The 18,473-nt window shown below is 35.7% G+C and overlaps 1 protein-coding gene across 4 annotated transcripts in view; it reads left to right on the top strand.

Moving 5' to 3' along the window:
- The window catches only part of Gen1 (GEN1 Holliday junction 5' flap endonuclease), a 43,084-nt gene extending 26,855 nt beyond the window's left edge, over positions 1-16,229 (top strand). For all 4 annotated transcript variants that reach the window (XM_004663784.2, XM_045151004.1, XM_045151005.1 and 1 more), the window contains exons 8-15: positions 1,635-1,726; positions 3,978-4,128; positions 4,391-4,427; positions 4,506-4,586; positions 6,496-6,626; positions 11,061-11,122; positions 13,078-13,221; positions 14,047-16,229. In XM_004663784.2, coding sequence (XP_004663841.2) covers positions 1,635-1,726; positions 3,978-4,128; positions 4,391-4,427; positions 4,506-4,586; positions 6,496-6,626; positions 11,061-11,122; positions 13,078-13,221; positions 14,047-15,329 — 1,981 coding nt within the window. In that variant the 3' untranslated portion in view covers positions 15,330-16,229. The remainder of the gene's footprint in view (positions 1-1,634; positions 1,727-3,977; positions 4,129-4,390; positions 4,428-4,505; positions 4,587-6,495; positions 6,627-11,060; positions 11,123-13,077; positions 13,222-14,046) is intronic.
- Positions 16,230-18,473: the final 2,244 nt, after the last annotated feature.

The following is an 18,473-nucleotide window of genomic DNA, read 5'->3' as shown; positions in this document are numbered from 1 at the left end:
AAGAACAAAACACAAACTATACAATGCTTGGATAACTCCAAACTAGAAATTGGTTCAGCCAATATGTATTTTTAGCACATTTAGCCAGTGTTTGTCTTCACACTTGAAAATAATGAAATTATACTTTTTTCCATATAACTGGGTATTCTTCTAATTTTTATTCATTTAATCTAGTTTTTAATTCTTAAGCTGTATTTATTATCAAAAAGGAATTAATATGAATTTTTATCATACTTATAATTGGTCTTTCTAGTAAATGAGTCATAAATTCTGACAGCTAGATAATTACCCTAAGTACCAGATATTACCCAACAAACTGAAGAACTAATTTAGCTTTCTATTAAAACTTTAACTTTTGTAAGTAAAGAAACAGTTTGTAATGCTAATTTTTTTGTTTTTGTTTTTTAGTTTTTTATAACCACTGAACCATCTCCCCAACCCTAGAATAATTAATTCTTTATGATTAACAAGTAACTGCCCTTACTGTCTTTTTTTTAAATTTTGTTCATTTTTATTTATTTATTTATTTGAGAGAGAAAGAGGCAGATGGGGGGGGGAGAGAGAGAGAGAATGGGTGCACCAGGGCTTCCAGCCACTGCAAACAAACTCCAGATGCGTACGCCCCTTGTGCATCTGGCTAATGTGGATCCTTGAGAATTGAGCCTTGATCCACGGTCCTTAGGCTTCATAGGCAAGTGCTTAACCCCTAAGCCATCTCTCCAGCCCCCTTAACTGGTTTTATAATAACCTGGAACTTTAGCCAGAGAATAAAAATTATTTCAACTCCTAGTATTAATTAATAATTAAACACATTACTTTTAAGATCCTTCACTAAACAAATATTTTCCTGTTTGTACAAGAGATTGAAAAAAAATAAAGCCAAACCATTCTCACCTTTTTTTGCTACCTAACAAACTTCTTCACCAAATGAAAAAACGACTGAGTGAATATATGGTTAGATATACATCTATAAAGGCATATAGGTGTGTTCATTCATATACATACTCTGTTGTGCCCCTTTTGCAATTCTTCTGTCTTTGGGGTCGCATTTAAAGCTTGTAGAGACTAACTGTACTGTCGCACACCTTTAATCCCACCACTCAGTAGGCTGAGGTTGGAAGACCACCATGAATATGAGGACAGCCTTAGCTACTAAGTGAGTTCCAGGTTATCCCAAACTAGAGTGAAACCCCACTTTAAAAGACCAAAAATAAGATGTTTTTAAAAAATAAGTCTTGTAGGGCTGGAGAGGTGGCTTAGCAGTTAAGGTACTTGCCTTCAAAGCCAGTTGACCCAGGTTCCATTCCTCAGGACCCATGTAAGCCCGATGCACAAGGTGTCACATGTGTCTAGAATTGGTTTGTAGTGACTAGATACCCTGGTGTGTCCACTCTTCCTCTCTCTCTCCTCCTCCCTTTTCCTTTCTCCCTCCCTCCCTCTTTCTCTCTCAAATAAGTAAATAAATAAGGCTTGTAGAAAATTGAGTTTTCTCAGGCTTGGTCATCACATTTATCACCCATCAAAGGGAAAATAATTTATCAGGTAAAAGGTAATGAAATAAACTGATATTTGAGAAAATATGTTCATGGCCTTAATTCTTTTCTCTTTTTTATAAAAACCATTTTCTCATAAAGATTTAAAACATGGATTGAAAAAACTTCCTACTCTATTCCACGACCAGAAGCAGCTAAAAATTTGGCCCATTGTTCTGTGTGTTTGCATCCAGGTAAGCAGTCATAAGGAATATCCTTAGAATATTTAGAGTCTGATATCTATGTTTACACTCATGATCTTGTACTTTTTTTATACCTTTATTAAGAGCACTTTGAGGGCTTTTGAATTCTCTTCTCCACTACATTAGAAATGCCTTAGAGTTACAAGATGTAGTATGTAAATATCATAGGTACCCAATAATTTTTTTTAAATAAAGTGGTGATATAAATGATAAACATAGGATAAGTGCAGTTTTGTACTATGATACCAAATTACATCTTAAAATTATTTTGTGCTTAATAGACAAATCTATTATAATAAGAAGTATAAGTCTTGAGAGAAAATGGATTAAAACCATTTTTTATCCATATTATATATTTAATCCTTAAATGATTCTTTATATCCTGTAGTTCATTTTTACTGAATATAAAGATACTGGCTTAAAGCCGGGTGTAGTGGCGCACACCTTTAATCCCCGCACTCGGGAGGCAGAGGTAGGAGGATTGCCATGAGTTCAAGGCCACCCTGAGATGACAGAGTTAATTCAGGTCAGCCTGGACCAGAGTGAGACCCTACCTCAAAAAAACAAAAAACAAAACAAAAAAAAAAAGATAATGGCTTAAAACTAGAACGTAGCTAGGAGTAGTGGCTCACATTTGCAATCCCTGCATTTAGGAGTCTGATATAGCATTGCCATGTGTTCAAGACCAGCTTGGGCTACAGTGAGACTCTGCTTCCAAACCTGGAAAAGAAAAAAATCAAGGAAGGTTCACACCTATAATCACAGCACTTGTGAAGCTGAGGAAGATGAGGATCATCTTGAATTCAAGGCCCACCTGAGCTACAGAATGAATTCTTGGACAACCTGACCTATTATTAGATCCGACCTCAAAAAAATTAAATTTAACTTAAAAGCATGGAAAGAAGAGTTTTTTTTCTAATGTTCACTCTTATTGAAAATTAACTTGAGGCCTTACTAGTCTTGCTGAAATAACAGCCATGTATGAACAGGTGTGGTGGTACACATCTATAATCCAGCACTGTGGAGGTAGAGAGGCAATAGGATCAAGAACTGAAATTGTTGGCTACATAGCAAGTTCAAGGCCAGCCTGAACCACTTGAGACCTTGTCTGAAAAAAATGCTAACACTGAAAATGTACTAGATCCAAAAGGATTTTTACCATCAAAAGAAGTTGGGAAATTGTGTTGGCCCATCTTCTAAAAGAAATTCAACTTATTCTGTGTGTCTCTATGTTTTCATGAACATTATTACATTATAAATGATATTATAGAGGAAAAATGTTTTTATAACTATGTCATTCTGTAGTTTTTCTGAAGTGAAATTTCAATCATATCAAATATTCTGGTCTTCCATATTCTTGACATTGAAAGTAGTAATGTTTTGCTTTTAAAGGAAACTAGGGCCCCACAGCTGTGCTGTGGTCATATTCTTCATGTTCCAAGCACAGTTTAAAAATAACTTCATGTAACTGAGAACTACACACTGGCAGAATAACTAAGTGGTGTATTCTTTTAATATACTCAGTTAATAAACTCTGCCATGAATTATCCTATTAAGCAAATAGTCTTTCTTAACTAATAATTACTACCCCTCTACCATGTAACTCCTCTATAAGTCAGACAGCTTTCCATTATTATTGTTAATGTGCAACTGTGGGTTATAAATTAATATTTATATGATTAAAATAGAAGAGTAATTTTTATAGTTTTATGTGATGGTATAATATAATTCATCCTATACTATGCTAGACATTATTCTTTTTAACCTAAATGTATTAAAAAACTTCCTGCTAGGTACCATGAAAGGCAGTACAAGCATTGAAATTTTAGATAGCTACAAAAAATGTGCTTTGAAGGTTTTGGTGGTTTGAATGTGATGTCCCCATAGCCTCCAGTGTTTGGGATTGTTTTTTTCTTAGTCCCCACCTCATAGTCTATGGGAGATCGAGTCCTGCTGGAAGAAGTGTGTCACCAGGGGCACACCCTGAGGGAAGAATCCTGCCTTAATGTGTATTCTGACCCTGCTAGAATCCTGTTCTTTTTTAATATGGTGTATGATGGAGTGAGCAGCCAGTTTCCTTTGCCATAATGACACTTTCCCTAAAAACTGTAAGCCTGGAATAAAGCCTTTCTTCCCATAAGCTGCTTCTGGTTGGGTGGTTGTCCCAGCAATGAGAAGGTAACTGCCAGAAATGTAATTCTAAAAAGTAATAAAAGTTATACATTTTTGTGTCTTCATTAAGGCTCACCTAAGGATCATGAACATAATGGATGCAAGTTATGTAAAAGTAATAAATATTGTGAACCACATGATTATGAATATTTCTGCCCTTGTGAATGGCACCACACAGAACAAAGCAGACAACTCAATGCAATAGAGAACAATATTAAAAAGTAAGTGTTTTTAAGCACTTTGTTTCTTGCAGTGGCCTATATAGGCACCTATGGTTGAAATACTTCCATATTGTAGATAAGTCACATCTCACATATTCTTTTAAAAACTTCAGCCTCCTCAAAAGATAGTGATTTAATAGTTATTTACAGAGAGGCTTGATGACTATAAGACATTTTTCATTAAGTGGGAAGAGATTAGGTGAGATTATTATGTCTAAGCTTACCTGGTTGTAGTAATAGTATATGTATAATTTATCTCCAGGAAAGCATGCAGTTGTGAAGGATTCCCATTCTATGAGGTAATAATTCAGTTATGAATTTATTTCACAAATTCTTTTAGATGTTTTGAAGCCCTAATTCCTTTTTTTCTTACACAGGTTATCCAAGAATACATTTTGAACAAGGATAAATTGGTGAAGCCAATCATATATCAGAGACCTGATTTATTATTGTTTCAGGTATCTGGAAGTAGATTGTTACTTCATATTCCAAACATGTATACCAGAAAGACAAAACTAAACTCACTTTGATTGTTAGGGGGATTTGAAAATTAAAACAAAGCTATGGACTGTTCATATATTTTTTTCAGCATTCATTTCTAATCTTTACCCCTTTGCTACATGATATATGTGTTATCCAGACCATAAGGCAAAGTACAGTTATATGAGTTTTTATAAGTTGCTTAATTGTCATGTAAATACATAGTGAATTCAGGAATATGTATGGGGAAAAGAGGCCTCATGACCAGAGAAGGTCAAATATATTGCTTTGTCAAAACGCAAAAGCATTGAGATTTGAAATCAGTGACTTAGATAAAAAGTCGAATAGACTTTCATTTACTGTATGCCCCTGGATACATATTATTTTCAAAATAAAATAATATTACTATCTTATGAAACAATCCCAAGTGCTAAATAATATTTATTAACCTCTAATGTTAGGAGACAAATAATAGCTCAATAACTTATATATAATTACTCTATCCTACCAAGCACCATAATGGTAATGGCAACTAACATCTACTGGACACTTAAAAAACTATCGTGTGGGCTGGAGAGATGGCTTAGCGGTCAAGCGCTTGCCTGTGAAGCCTAAGGACCCTGGTTTGAAGCTCGATTCCCCAGGACCCATGTTAGCCAGATGCACAAGGGGGCGCAAGCATCTGGAATTCATTTGCAGTGGCTGGAAGCCTGGTGCGCCCATTCTCTCTCTCTCTGTGCCTCTTTCTCTGTCTGTCGCTCTCAAATATATAAATAAAAATAAAACCAAAAAAAAAAAAACAAACTATCATGTTTAATACATTAAATGTATTTATGAGTTGAGGAAATGGTTCCATGGATAAAAGTGCTTGATGTATAATGTGTATGAGGACCTGAGTTCAGTCTCTAGCACCCATACAAAAAGCCAAGCATGATAACCCCAGTGCTAGAGGGCAGAGAGGAAATTCACCAGGGCTTTCTGGTCAGCCAGTTTGACCATAAATGAATAAACAGCACATACTTCAGGTTCAGTGAGTATTGTGAGAACTTGGCTCAAGGAAAATGGAAGAGTACACTCCTCTGGCTTCCTCATGTATTCACGAGGGGCATGCATGCTCATCTGCACAGACCACACCACACAAACCAACAAAAAGAAGAAAATGTATTAATTCATCATCATAAATGGTTGACTGGCTTATATTCTCTTCATTTAACAGATGGAAAAGCAGTCTAGAAGTTAAAACTTAACCCAACATCTAGGGCATACAATGATATTCAAATCAATCACCATCATAATTTCATTGTTGTGTAATACTGTCTCCTTTAGAAGCTCATTATAATGTTCCTTGTGGTCATATTCTTAGTATATATATTTTTTAAATTTTACTTATACAGTTTAGAAAGAGAGATACAGACAAACTATGGACATTCCAGGGCCTCTTGCCTCTGCAAACAAACTCCAGGTGCATGAGTCACTTTGTACATCTAGTTTTACATGGATACTGGGGACTCATACCTGGGCCAGACAGCTTGCAAGCACGTGCCTTTAAACTGCTGAGCCATCTTCCTACCCCTAGTGTTATATTAATGTTACACTATTGTATAACATCAATGATTTTAAAATTCTTCATTGTTAATTTTTCTCCATTGATTAGACACCTTTTTTGCTTTTCCTTTTACATTTGATGTCTACAATATGCCAGGTGCAATGTGTTGGATTTGTTGTTATATTTAAATGTGGAGAATCTGAGAATTAGTGTCAAATTTTATAAAACCTTCAAATGTCATACTCCATCTTCTATTAGCTTTTAAGTGTTTGTTATAATATTGTTAAGAGTACTATTTGTTGTTAAAAAGTTTAAATTTATTATTTTTATTATATCTCTAGAGATTTACCCTTGAAAAAATGGAGTGGCCCAATCACTATGCATGTGAGAAATTATTGGTGCTTCTGACCCGCTATGACATGATAGAAAGAAAACTTGGTAGAAAAAACTCAAATCAGCTACAACCAATTAGGTAATATAACTTAAAGGCATGGTGAAGATGGGTCTCTATTTCAACTTGATGATTTTAAAATGTGCTTAGTATCTCTAATAGTGAAGTGTAATTATTGTCTGTTTTCGAAAAGTGAAGCACCTACTGAAATATTAAAACCATCTTCAGGGTTTACATTCAAGACAGGATTGTAAATTCAGGTCTGAGATACTTAACAACTTCAAATCCATACTATTTATAGATTATAAGTATATGTAAAATGACAAGAGGGGACTGGAGAGATGGCTTAGCAATTAAGACACTAGCCTACAAACCCTAAGGACTTAGGCTTGATTCCCCAGGACCCACGTAAGCCAGATGCACTTGGTAGCCTACGTGTCTGGAGTTTGTTTGCAGCGGCTAAAGGCCCTGGTGCATCCATTCTCATTAATTCCTTCCCTCCCTCCCACTCTCTCTCTCTCAAACAAATATAATAATAAAGTTTTTAAAAATTGAAAAAAATAAAAAGACAAAAGGTATGAGATTGCTATCTCAGCAAACAGAAAAGGAACAAAATATAATGGGGTTGGGTACTAAGACCTTTTTTTACAGAGTACAGATCTAGGAGCAGCAGCCTTGAATCCTTACAGGATAAAAGAAAAATAGAGGGCTGGAGAGATGGCTTAGCGGTTAAGCACTTGCCTGTGAAGCCTAAGGAGACCCCGGTTCAAGGCTCAACTCCCCAGGACCCACGTTAGCCAGATGCACAAGGTGGCCCACACGTCTGGAATTCGTTTGCAGTGGCTGAAGGCCATGGCACGCCCATTCTCTCTCCCTATCTCTATCTGCCTCTTTCTTTGTCTGCTACTCTTAACTAAATAAAAATATTTTTAAAAAAAGAAAAAAGAAAAATAGAGACCAAGACTGAAAGGTGTTGATGGACTAGCTTCTTTATTTTATTTTTTATCTTATTTTTGAAATATGCTTTCACTTCCTCTCAGGCTGAACTGATACTCATTCTGTAGTCCCAGAGTGGCCTTGAACTCACAGTGATACTCCTACCTCTGCCTCCAGAGTGCTAGGATTAAAGGTGCATGCCACCACACCAGGACAGACTTACTTCTTTAAATCTAGTAGCTAGGCTGGAATTCCTCTGCTCCTGCCAGATTAGAAGCTAGGATCAATGATGCCCTAAGCAAATGCTGATTGTAGCCCAGAAGCCTGCTCCCTGATAGAAAATACTGAACAAGGACAGGAGTAGCAGTAAAAATGGACAAAGAACAAAAGAAGAAAAAAGTAGTATATACAGAAACCTAATAGTTTAAGAAACCTACAGTTGCATCATGAATTCATTCCAGATTCAATTATTTTTATATCAAACAACCAAGAGTCATGTGATGGCTTTTATTTTTCATAGTTATGGGTGGGACTTTTAGCATGCTACTAAGCTTAATGAAATAAAAGATCAAAGAAGGGGCTGGTGAGATAACTCAGCAGTTAAGGGGCTTGCCTTCAAAGCCCATTGACCAGGGCTTGATTCCCCAGTGCCCATATGCACAGTGGTGCATGCATCTGGAGTTCATTTGGGATCACCAGAGGCCTTGGTACACCCATGCAAATTTTTTTGTGTTCTTTCTATCTTTAAAAAGAAGACAAAAACGAATAGAAACAATCTTAAATGAATGATGTAAAAAGTGAACTATTACAAATCTTTAAAATATTAAAAAAGTGAACTATTAAAAATCTTTTTAAAACTTAAGAAAGAAAAATAGTTGTTTGGGATGCTAAGCATGAGTTGGTCAAATACTATTAAGGAACTAGTCAAATAGAAGGCAATTGGAATAAAGTCATAAAAAATCTTAAGAATAGTTTAAATTTGGGGAATCAGTTTTCAATGTATCTCTAGTAGCTAATAAAAAGATCACATCATGGTATTTAAAGGTTCTCTAAAATTAGGGACCCATTCTCAGGTCATGTTATACTCCAAGTATAAGCATAACAGCAATAAAATATCCAATCTACTGTATCAAGCATATTGTAGACATCAAACATGAAAGACAAAAAGCACCAAATCTAAAGGGAAAGAACTATCAATGAATTAAAACCATTGATGGAAGATTGCTGGAGCCAGGCATGGTGACACACACCTTTAATCCGAGCACTTGGGAGGCTGAGGTAGGATCGTTGTGAGTTTGAGGCCAGCCTGAGACTACATAGTGAATTCCAAATCAGGCTGGGCTAGAGTGAGACCCTACCTTGGGGATAAAAAAAAAAAAAAAGATTGCTCCAGAAAATGTATCATTCCATGAATTAGTTACAAAGGAAAATGTTATCTTCAAAAGGAAACTAGAGCTTAAATGAATAATAATAATAAACCAAAAGAATGACATCATGTCCCTCCTACTATTCTGAGAAAGGCACTTCATTGTGTGTGTGTGTGTATAAATATATATATATATGCATATATATGTATTTATATGTATTATATAATATATATATATAGTTTTTCAAGGTAGGGTCTCACACTAGCCCAGGCTGACCTAGAATTCACTCTGTAGGCTCAGGGTAGCCTTGAACTCACTATGATCCTCCTACCTCTGCCTCGCCCCAAGTGCTGGGATTAAAGGCATGTGCCACCATGCCCAGTTTATTATCTTTATGCCAGAAAAGTTTAATCTTGTTCATTCTGAATTCTTCAAACATATGAACATTACAAATCAAAACAAACCACAGTTTTTCTTAATTAAAAATGCTGATAATTTAAGGAAGATATTAGTGATAATTATATCTTCTTTTGGGCCATAAAGGTTGTTTTTTAGTACAGTTGATGAAATTTAGATATAAGCTGTATATTAGGTAATAATACTCCACTGTTACTTTACGGAAATTAAAGGTTAAATTGTGCCCATGAAAGAAAATACATAAAAAGCCTAAAATATTTATCATGAAACATGTCTACAACAAACTCAAATAAAGGCAGTCCATATGGCAAAGTGTAGACAACTGGTAAGTCTTGCTGAAGGTGTGTGTGTATATGCATTGTACAATTACAACTTTATAAATGTTTGAAAATTCTCTAAAGGGGTGTAGGGGAGCATATGAACAAAAGTAAATAACAGAGTATCATTTCAGAAGTAACCAGCATCCTAGAAATTAGTAAAACATCTTCCCACAGAAGTGTATTTTCAGCACACACAGCATGGAGATTTTACCACTTGGAGACTCATTATAAGCACAAGTAAAAAGTATATGTCAAGGATATGTGGACTCTAATAAACAGTGGTCAGCACAAAAATGGAATATTTCAGTGACTAGTTTAATAAGCCAATTAGAAAAGGTTATATATATAAATATTTGCATAATGTTTAATATTTCAAATGATAATCTTGAATACACGTTTTGGGGTGAAGAAATGGCTCATTGTTTAAGGCACTTGCCTGCAAAGTCAAATGTACCAGGCTTAGTTTTCCAGCACCCATGTAAAGCCAGATGTACAAGGTATTTTCTGTGTGTGTCTGAAGTTCATTTGCAGTAGCTAGAAGCCCTGGCATGTCCATTCTTTCCCTTTGTCTCTCTGACTCTTTCTCTGTGTCTCTCAAGTAAATTAAAATATTTAAATAAGCATTTTTAAATTGTTTTGTTTATTTTTATGTATTTATTTGAGAGTGACAGAGAGAAAGAGGAAGTTAGAGAGAGAGAATGGGCACGCCAGGACCTTTAGCCACTTCAAATGAATTCCAGACGCGTGCACACCCTTGTGCATCTGGTTAACATGGGTCCTGGGGAATCGGGAATCGAGCCTCAAACCAGGGTCCTTAAGCTTCACAGGCAAATGCTGAACTGCTAAACCTTCTCTCCAGCCCTAAATATGCATTTTAAGAGTTTTAATTCAAATTTGTCGTGTATTAACACATTTATCTACTACAAATATGATGTCTAACATCCAAATGAGCGAGGTTAAATGGGTAAATAAGACTCTAACAAAAAGAATACAGGAAGGAGGAAGTGAGGAATAGTGAGGAACACTATAACATTTAGAATGAGTCCAACTTTATGAATAGTCACAATAAGTATAAGAGGATTGACTCCAACTATTAAAATATACATTATACTGGGTGAGTAGAGATTCTTACAATAAATATAAAATGATATACCAGTTTGAAAATAAAAAATTTAAAAAGACATGCTAGCAAATATGTATCAAAATAATGAAGCAAAGTAAGTTTTAAAATAAAAATCATATAGCAAGAGGGTATTCTGCATAATAATGAAAGAATGTATTGAATAATCCTAAAACTTAGAAACTGTGCCTCAAAATGAGGCGCAGTTGTATTAACTGATTGAAAGAATTTTTAGGCAATAATTCCTTAGTATATTTTTACATACATAGAATAAATATCAATGATACTGAAGTGTATAAATTGAAATTTTCCAAATAACTCATACAATTAGACAATAGGTGAATTTATTTTTCAGAATTGTTAAGCCACGAATCAGAAGTGGAGTTCATTGTCTTGAAATAGAATGGGAAAAGCCTGGTATGTATTCACTGTAAGCCAAATACTTACTTTACAACACTTGATCACATATGTGTGGTAGACAGTGTCTGTATGCAATAAATGTATATGCATGTATATGAAATTTAAAAACATATCACATGCACCATAGATTAAATTTTATGTTGACTCATGTTATTTTAGCATTGGGTAATAGACAGATAACTTAATACTTTTGGCATTTCTTTTTTTATGCATGGAATTGTAATACAAAAATAGTTTTGATTATTTATTGAGAAAATGCTGGGGCTGCAGAGATGGCTTAGCAGTTAAGGCACTTGCTGGCAAAACCTAAGGACCCAGGTTTGATTCCCCAGTGCCCATATAAAGTCAGATGCACATGGTGGCATGCCTAGTCTATCTGCCTGTCTCTTTCTCAGAACAAACAAATGAATAAAACTTTTTTAAATGCTTCCAAAAATGATCTGGACATTGGGTTTCATATTGTAAAGCACTTGAGGTTGCTGAACAATAGCTAAAGAACTCTTACTCTCTTTTTTCTTTACTGTGTAGTTTTCATAGGAATTTATGATTATAAAACTTTTTTTTTTTTTGAGGTACAGTCTCTGTTTAGCCCAGGCTGACATGGAATTCACTATGTAATCTCAGAGTGGCCTTGAACTCATGGAGAGCCTCCTACCTCTGCTTCCCAAGTGCTGGGATTAAAGGTGTACGTCACCACTCCTGGCTCAAAACTAATTTTTTACTGTAAACTTTCAATTACTTCCCAACATAAAAGCAAGTAAAGCACAGATAACTTAAAATAGAAAATGATCCCAAGTTAATTTTCTTTTTAAACATTTTTATTTATTTATTATTTGAGAGAGAAAGAAAGGCAGAGAGAGAATGGGTACACAGAGTCTACAGTTGCTGCAAACAAACTCCAGACAGATGTGCTACTTTGTGCATATGACTTATATGGGTCCTGGGGAATTGATCCTTAGGCTTTGCAGGCAAGAAGCTTCTTAACCACTAAGCCGTTTCTCCAGCACTCAAGTTCATTTTTATTTGGCTTTAAAATTTAAACATATGACTCTATTTGGGTGAGTGGAAGAATAAATTTGTTCAATGAAAGTTTAAGCTATAGGAAACTAAATGTTACCAACTCAATTAGGCATTGTATCTCCCTGTCAGGACCTAAGGAACATGTACCCACTTTCACTTGTCATAGAAGAAAAGTCCTTTAATGAAGAAAATGTACTCCAAGCTAGTTCAACTCAGAAATGCTTAAGTTTGTCCCTTTTACTTTCCTTTGCTTTACCACTGTCAGTATTTTTTTTATAATTTGACTTCTCACATAGTGTTGCAAACATTTAGGGGGAAAAAAACACCAAAGATTACTCTACTTTTTATATGTCTTATTGAAAATTTACATATAACCATTCTCATTTTCAGTTGCCAGCTGTTAGTGAATCCAATTAGACAGGGCCCTCAGTTGATTGATAACTGGGGCTGGGGATGCTGGAGACGTTAACTAGCATACATAAAGCCCAGGATTTGCTCCAGAGAAAGAGGGAAGGAGGGAGTGAAGGGTGAGTCTAGAAAATAGTGACACCCTGGTCTTTTCACAAGCTGTCACTAAAGAAATCTGATGTTAAAGGATTAGGAAGCTATCTATTCCATTCCTTAAATGGAATTGTAAAATTGAAGCTAACCAACTTTATCCAAAGAATACCATCTCTGAAGCAAGAAAATTTAAAGTTCTAATTTAAAAAAAAAATCTCTTTTAAGCTCTTACATGCAAAAGAAAATAAAGTTTTTACTAATTGCAACAGATTATTAGAACAGAGGTGTTGTAGAGCAAAATTGGTGAATTATCCTTTTGTGGATAACTTACTTTACCTGGTAAAGTTAATTTGCTTTAAAAAATGCATTTTTAAGAAAATTGATTTTCTTAAAATCTAGTGAAGCTGCTTCATGTGTTTTTAATATTTAAGAACATTTTACTATGGAAGACAAACAACCTGGAGAGTTGATTCTACTAACAATTGAAGAAGAATCATTGTTTGATGCAGCCTATCCTGAGGTTGTTGCTGTTTACAAAAAAAAGCAGTTAGAAAATAAAGGGAAGAAACAAAAAAGTAAGTATTGGGTTAGCTGTGAATTCTGTACACCAGTGTTACAGAAAGCCACTGGATCTCTTTGGATCTATCTTGTCTCATTTTTTTGCTGAAAGTTCTGTAAGGCAAGAATAACGTGGAAGTCTTCCTTTTTGGTCTTGACATACATTGTCACACTGCAGTGCTGGGGATCAAATTTAGGGCCTTGGCATTGCTAGCTAGGAAATGTTCTACCCCATCACACCACATTTTGAGCCCTGCACACTTTTTCTTTTAAAACCAAGAAGCTGGGAGTACATCATTCTCTGTTTACTAACAGAAGTATAGGATAGAAAGTATGGTATAAATGTAATGCCTAATACTAAACAATATTAGAATAACTCCTATATATAACATTGTGGGGTATAAACACATTATCTTTATTCCTCAGAACTCAGTGAAGAAAGCAACTCAAGAAAAGTATTTTAGGGCTGGAGAGATGGCTTAGTGGTTAAGGTGCTTGCCTGCAAAGCCTAAAGATCCAAGTTTGATAACCCCAGGTCCCACGTAAGCCAAAAGTACAAGGTTGCACATGTGCCTGGAGTTTGTTTGCAGTGGCTGGAAGCCCTGGCACACCCCTTCTCTCTCTGTCTATGTCTCTGTGTTTCTAATAAATAAATAAAAATAAAAATACAATCTTTAAAATAAAAAGTATTTTACAAAATTTCCAGAAATGCACTGTGGAGCAGTAATGTCAAAAAAAACTTATATAGGATTCTAATCAAAACATTTTTTGTTTTGTTTTTGTTGTTTTAAAGAAAAGAAAATAGGTCTTCATTGTATGTGTCTCTTTTTTTTTCCTTTCAGATGTGAAGATTAGGCCTAAAGACAACCTTCCAGAAGCAGATAATGTAGTAAATCTTCAGTCACTCATGACTTTAAAACTCACATGTGGAACCTTCCCTCAAGGGAATTCCAAGATAAATATAGCAGTATCTCCAGTTCCTATTTTATCACAGGAATCTCCTCCCTTATTGAACAGCTTGCCTTTATCTGGAGACACTCCCCCCTGTTTGAGAATGCAAGAACAGTTCATGTCTTCTCCTGTGAAGCAGGAATATAGTCAACCCAATACTTCATCCCATAATTTATCTGTGATTGCTAATCTACATTTGAGTACCATTGACTGGGAAGGTTCTTCTTTTAGTAATTCTCCAGATATTCAAAGAAACACTCTCTTTCATGATTTTCAACCACAGCTTGAATCAGAACCCTCAGCCATCCCTCATGGCTTTGAACACATCTCAGAACAATCATCCTGTGAATCAGAACAGTCTACCACAGACAACAGTAAAGTGTTAGGGAGGGTTCTTCAAAAGGTTAGTACTGAGGAACATCTGCTTCCTAGCATTACTGGTTTATGTCTTCAGGATTTGCCTTTAAAGGAACGAATACGTATAAAATCATTGCATCCTCAGGATAATGGAAAACCAGCTGTTGACCTGAAAAGTTTGTCCTTACTGAAGGTAAAAGAAACTGATATTGGTGGTACTCATTCTGAATGCTCATCATGTTTTTCAAAGGAACTTCTAGGAATCCATATGGATAGTGAATCCAAAAATTGCAAAGTACTAAAAGAAAACCAGCTACTCCAAGAAGACTGTAACGTGAAGACTTCCATACCTCATTCCCTTGACAGCCCAATAGTAAAGACCTCCAGTGTTCAAGTCGGGCTACCAATGACTGCTTTATATCCTAATGCAAAAGGTTCTATGCAAAGTAATAAAATTGTCATGAAGAAGAGCGTGTGCCTTGAGAGAGATTCCTCTGATGAAGAAAGTGTCCCTTTGTACGAGAATGCTAAGTATACAATTCAGAAACTGAAGCACATTTCTCAGAAGCATAGCCCAGCCCAGCTCAAAGAAAGTGAGTCCAAGAAACTCGGTAACTCTAAGACGCATGGTAAAGAAACTGGACCCTGTGCCAGGTCTTATAGAACAGCTGGAGATACAGAGGACAGTTGCTCAGACCCAACAAAAAGTACTTGGGTTTACCAACAATGTCCAAAAAAAGATGGTGACCCTGTGACTTGCTTGGATAGTCCTCTTCCTTTATGCCAGAGGTTAAAACTGAGGTTCCAAAGCACTTGATGTGAATTGTTAAAATGACATTTTTATAAGAAATTGTCTTAATAGCAGAGCTGTCTCCTCAGGCTTTAACTTTTTTAAATTCTATTAACATTAGCAGAAGCAGAGGAATAGTATGGTAGAAAAGTTTACTGTGGTTTTATATTGTGAAGTATTTCTGTCATTTTAATCAAAATTGTACTTTTAAAATGTTAAAAGCCAGGCCTGGTAGTTTGTGGTTATAGTCCTAGCACTTGGAAAGTAGAAGTAAGAAGCAGAGTTCAATGTCAGTCTGAACTATGTAAACTTCAAGGCCAGCCTGGGGTACATGAGATCTTTTCTCAAAAAAAAAAAAAAAAAAGCAATAGAAAAGTTAAAACTATGATTATAAAAAGGTGAGCCTCTAGTGACAACCTCAGATAATACATATTTTAAATACTTTTATCTTTGTTTGTTTTCATGTATGTTAGTATTTGTTTGGGTGGAGAGGCTCACATGTGCCATGCATACATGTGGAGGCCAGAGGACAGCTCTGGGGACTATCCTCATTATTCCACCTCATTGAAGGTAGGGTTTCTCTCTGAACTTCACCTGGCTGTTCTTTTTGCTGAGAGCTTCTGGGAAGTTCTCCCATATGGCAGAGTGCTATTAATATCTTATTAGATAGTAAATGCTTGCCCATTTGCACATTTTTTGCTTCTTGTGCAAGCTTGTGAAGCATTTCTGCATATTCTAGTATATTCCTAAGTGCACTCTTGTAATTGTACTGTTTCTGTTGTACGTTGCTGATGGTCATATTTTCTCTTGATGTTAAAATCCCTCTTTCACTTTCAGTACCTTATTCTCACTTGTGAGAAGTAAAAGTGTGAAAGGAAAGGATGATTATGATGTGGTTGTGATAAGTGAATAAACTAAGGAAAGTTACTCCTTATCCTTAGAAGTTCACATATATAGCAAATGGAAAAGATTTCAAAAATCAAAAGTCAAAAGGTTAGAAGCTTGCTCAGGCATGCACCACTAATTAATACAATAATGTGGAAACCAACTTACTACCTAATAATTAGTGTGGGGTTGTTTTTATGTAGCACTGTAATCTTTTGTTTGAAAATGAATTTATAGCAACATGACTACTGCTCTCACTGCTAGCCTGACAACCAGCTCCAGAGCAATGGTGACAGACACTGGTAAATCAAAGCAGAAATTTAGACGCTAAAGAGAAAACACTGAATCAGACTGCTAAAAGGCCTGCCATGTCTCAGGGAACATTGTGGAAGAGGGGATGGAAAGATTGTGAGACACAGTGTGTAGGAATATCCTGAGGCACAGTTCCTTCCCCCTCCCTGCCCCACAGAGACTGAGGCTTTCATGACCCTACAGTGTTTACCATAACTCCAATAGGAGGTCTCCCAAGGAAAAGGAGTGGGGAGTAAGAGATAAAAGGATATAACTTACTATAGTATATAAAATTTAAAACAAAAAATGAATTTATATTTTCAATATTGACTTTAATATCTACAAATATTAAGTCTTAAATAAATTTATTAGCATTCAAAATTACTAGAAAGGCATCTAGATGTTTAAAAGAAACCATTACATCATTTCTAGTGACAAGAGCTTGAATATTAAAATCCTGGATAATCCATTAAAATATTATAGCTCATAGGGTGCATGTCTTTAATCCCAGCATTTGGGAGGCAGAGGTAGTAGGATTGCCTGAGTCTGAGGCTACTCTGAGTCTACACAGTGAATTCCAGGTCAACCTGGGCTAGAGCAAGACCCCACCTCAAAAAAAGGAGGGGTCTGGACAGATGGCTTAGCAATTAAGGCATTTGCCTGCAAAACCAAAGGACCCAGGTTCAATTCCTCAGGATCCATGTTAGCCATACGCACAAGGGGGTGCATGCGTCTGGAGTTCATTTGCAGTGGCTGGAGGCCCTAGTGCACCCATTCTCTCCCCACTCCCCCTGGCTTCTCTAAAATAAATAAATTTTTTTTAAAAAATTTGAATACATATATATATATATATATGTGATGAATGAGTTCAGCAATATTGCAGAACATGATGATTTACAGTTCTGTACACTCAGTAAAAATGAAATTTCATGTGAAGATTAAAACAACTTCATTTACAGCAAATCAAGAAAATACTGTAATTGAGTAAAGTTAGAAAACATCCTCTTAAAATTGCTTGTGAGTGAAATTGAAGAAAGCATAACTAAATGGTAAGACATCTTGGGTCATGGAACAGGAGATTTAAGATGGTATTATTCAAACCAGTTCAAACCTGTCAATTTCACCTGGCTTTTACAGAACTGGGAGATTTGATTCTAATATTTGGATAGAAATTTAATAGAATAATCAGACAGTCTTGGGAAAACATGGGCAACTTGCCCTTTCTGGTTTCATAATACTATAAATCTATGGCAATGAAGTTTGTGTTGAATTGTCGTAAGAGTAGAAATATAGGTCAATATAGATCAGTGGAATAAAGTCAGGAGTCCAGAAATGGCTCTCATATTTATAATCAATTGCTTTCTAGCCAGTGCTAAGACAATCCAATGGGGAAATATGTTGGGATTCAAAGTTAAACTTTTAACCTGCTACACATTTGCCTTCCTGGCATGGTGCTAATCCCCAGCAGTTGATACATTTCTTTAATCTTATATATGCTGTCTTCATATATTCACTTATTCTTATTAAACTTAGCTATGCTCTGCTCTTTCCCTAGATAGAATAAGTTCAATATTGTGTCTAAGCTCCTTTGATGATTATTAGCCTTATAAACGATCACCAGCTGTGCTTTCTTTTATGTTCCTTAAGTAGTTACCTGGCACTTGAGGGTTTTTTTGAACCTATAACCTTGAGAATAAACAAGATATGTGTCCCAAATAAAAGGCAAACTCCCCTTTTAGCTGTACACTTATCCAGTCAGAGTTTGCCCTGTGAGGTAGTTCTGTTACACACTGTGAGATCATGTTTCTGTGCTCTGTCCCACAGATTATTCCCTCTTCTTTTAATCTGTTGCTCTAATCTTCTACAAAAATAAGACTCCAGTAAATGCTGCTTGACCTACTGCCTATTCACATGAAAAAGAACGGAGTTTAAGGTGCAGAATGGATCAAAAACCTAAATGTAAGATCTGAAGCTAAAACACTAGAACACAGGCTG

The sequence above is a fragment of the Jaculus jaculus genome, chromosome 5 (genome assembly GCF_020740685.1).
Source record: "Jaculus jaculus isolate mJacJac1 chromosome 5, mJacJac1.mat.Y.cur, whole genome shotgun sequence".
Taxonomy (NCBI): Eukaryota; Metazoa; Chordata; class Mammalia; order Rodentia; family Dipodidae; genus Jaculus; species Jaculus jaculus.
The sequence above is the reverse complement of the archived record's forward strand: the minus strand, read 5'-3'. Positions and strand labels throughout refer to the sequence as shown.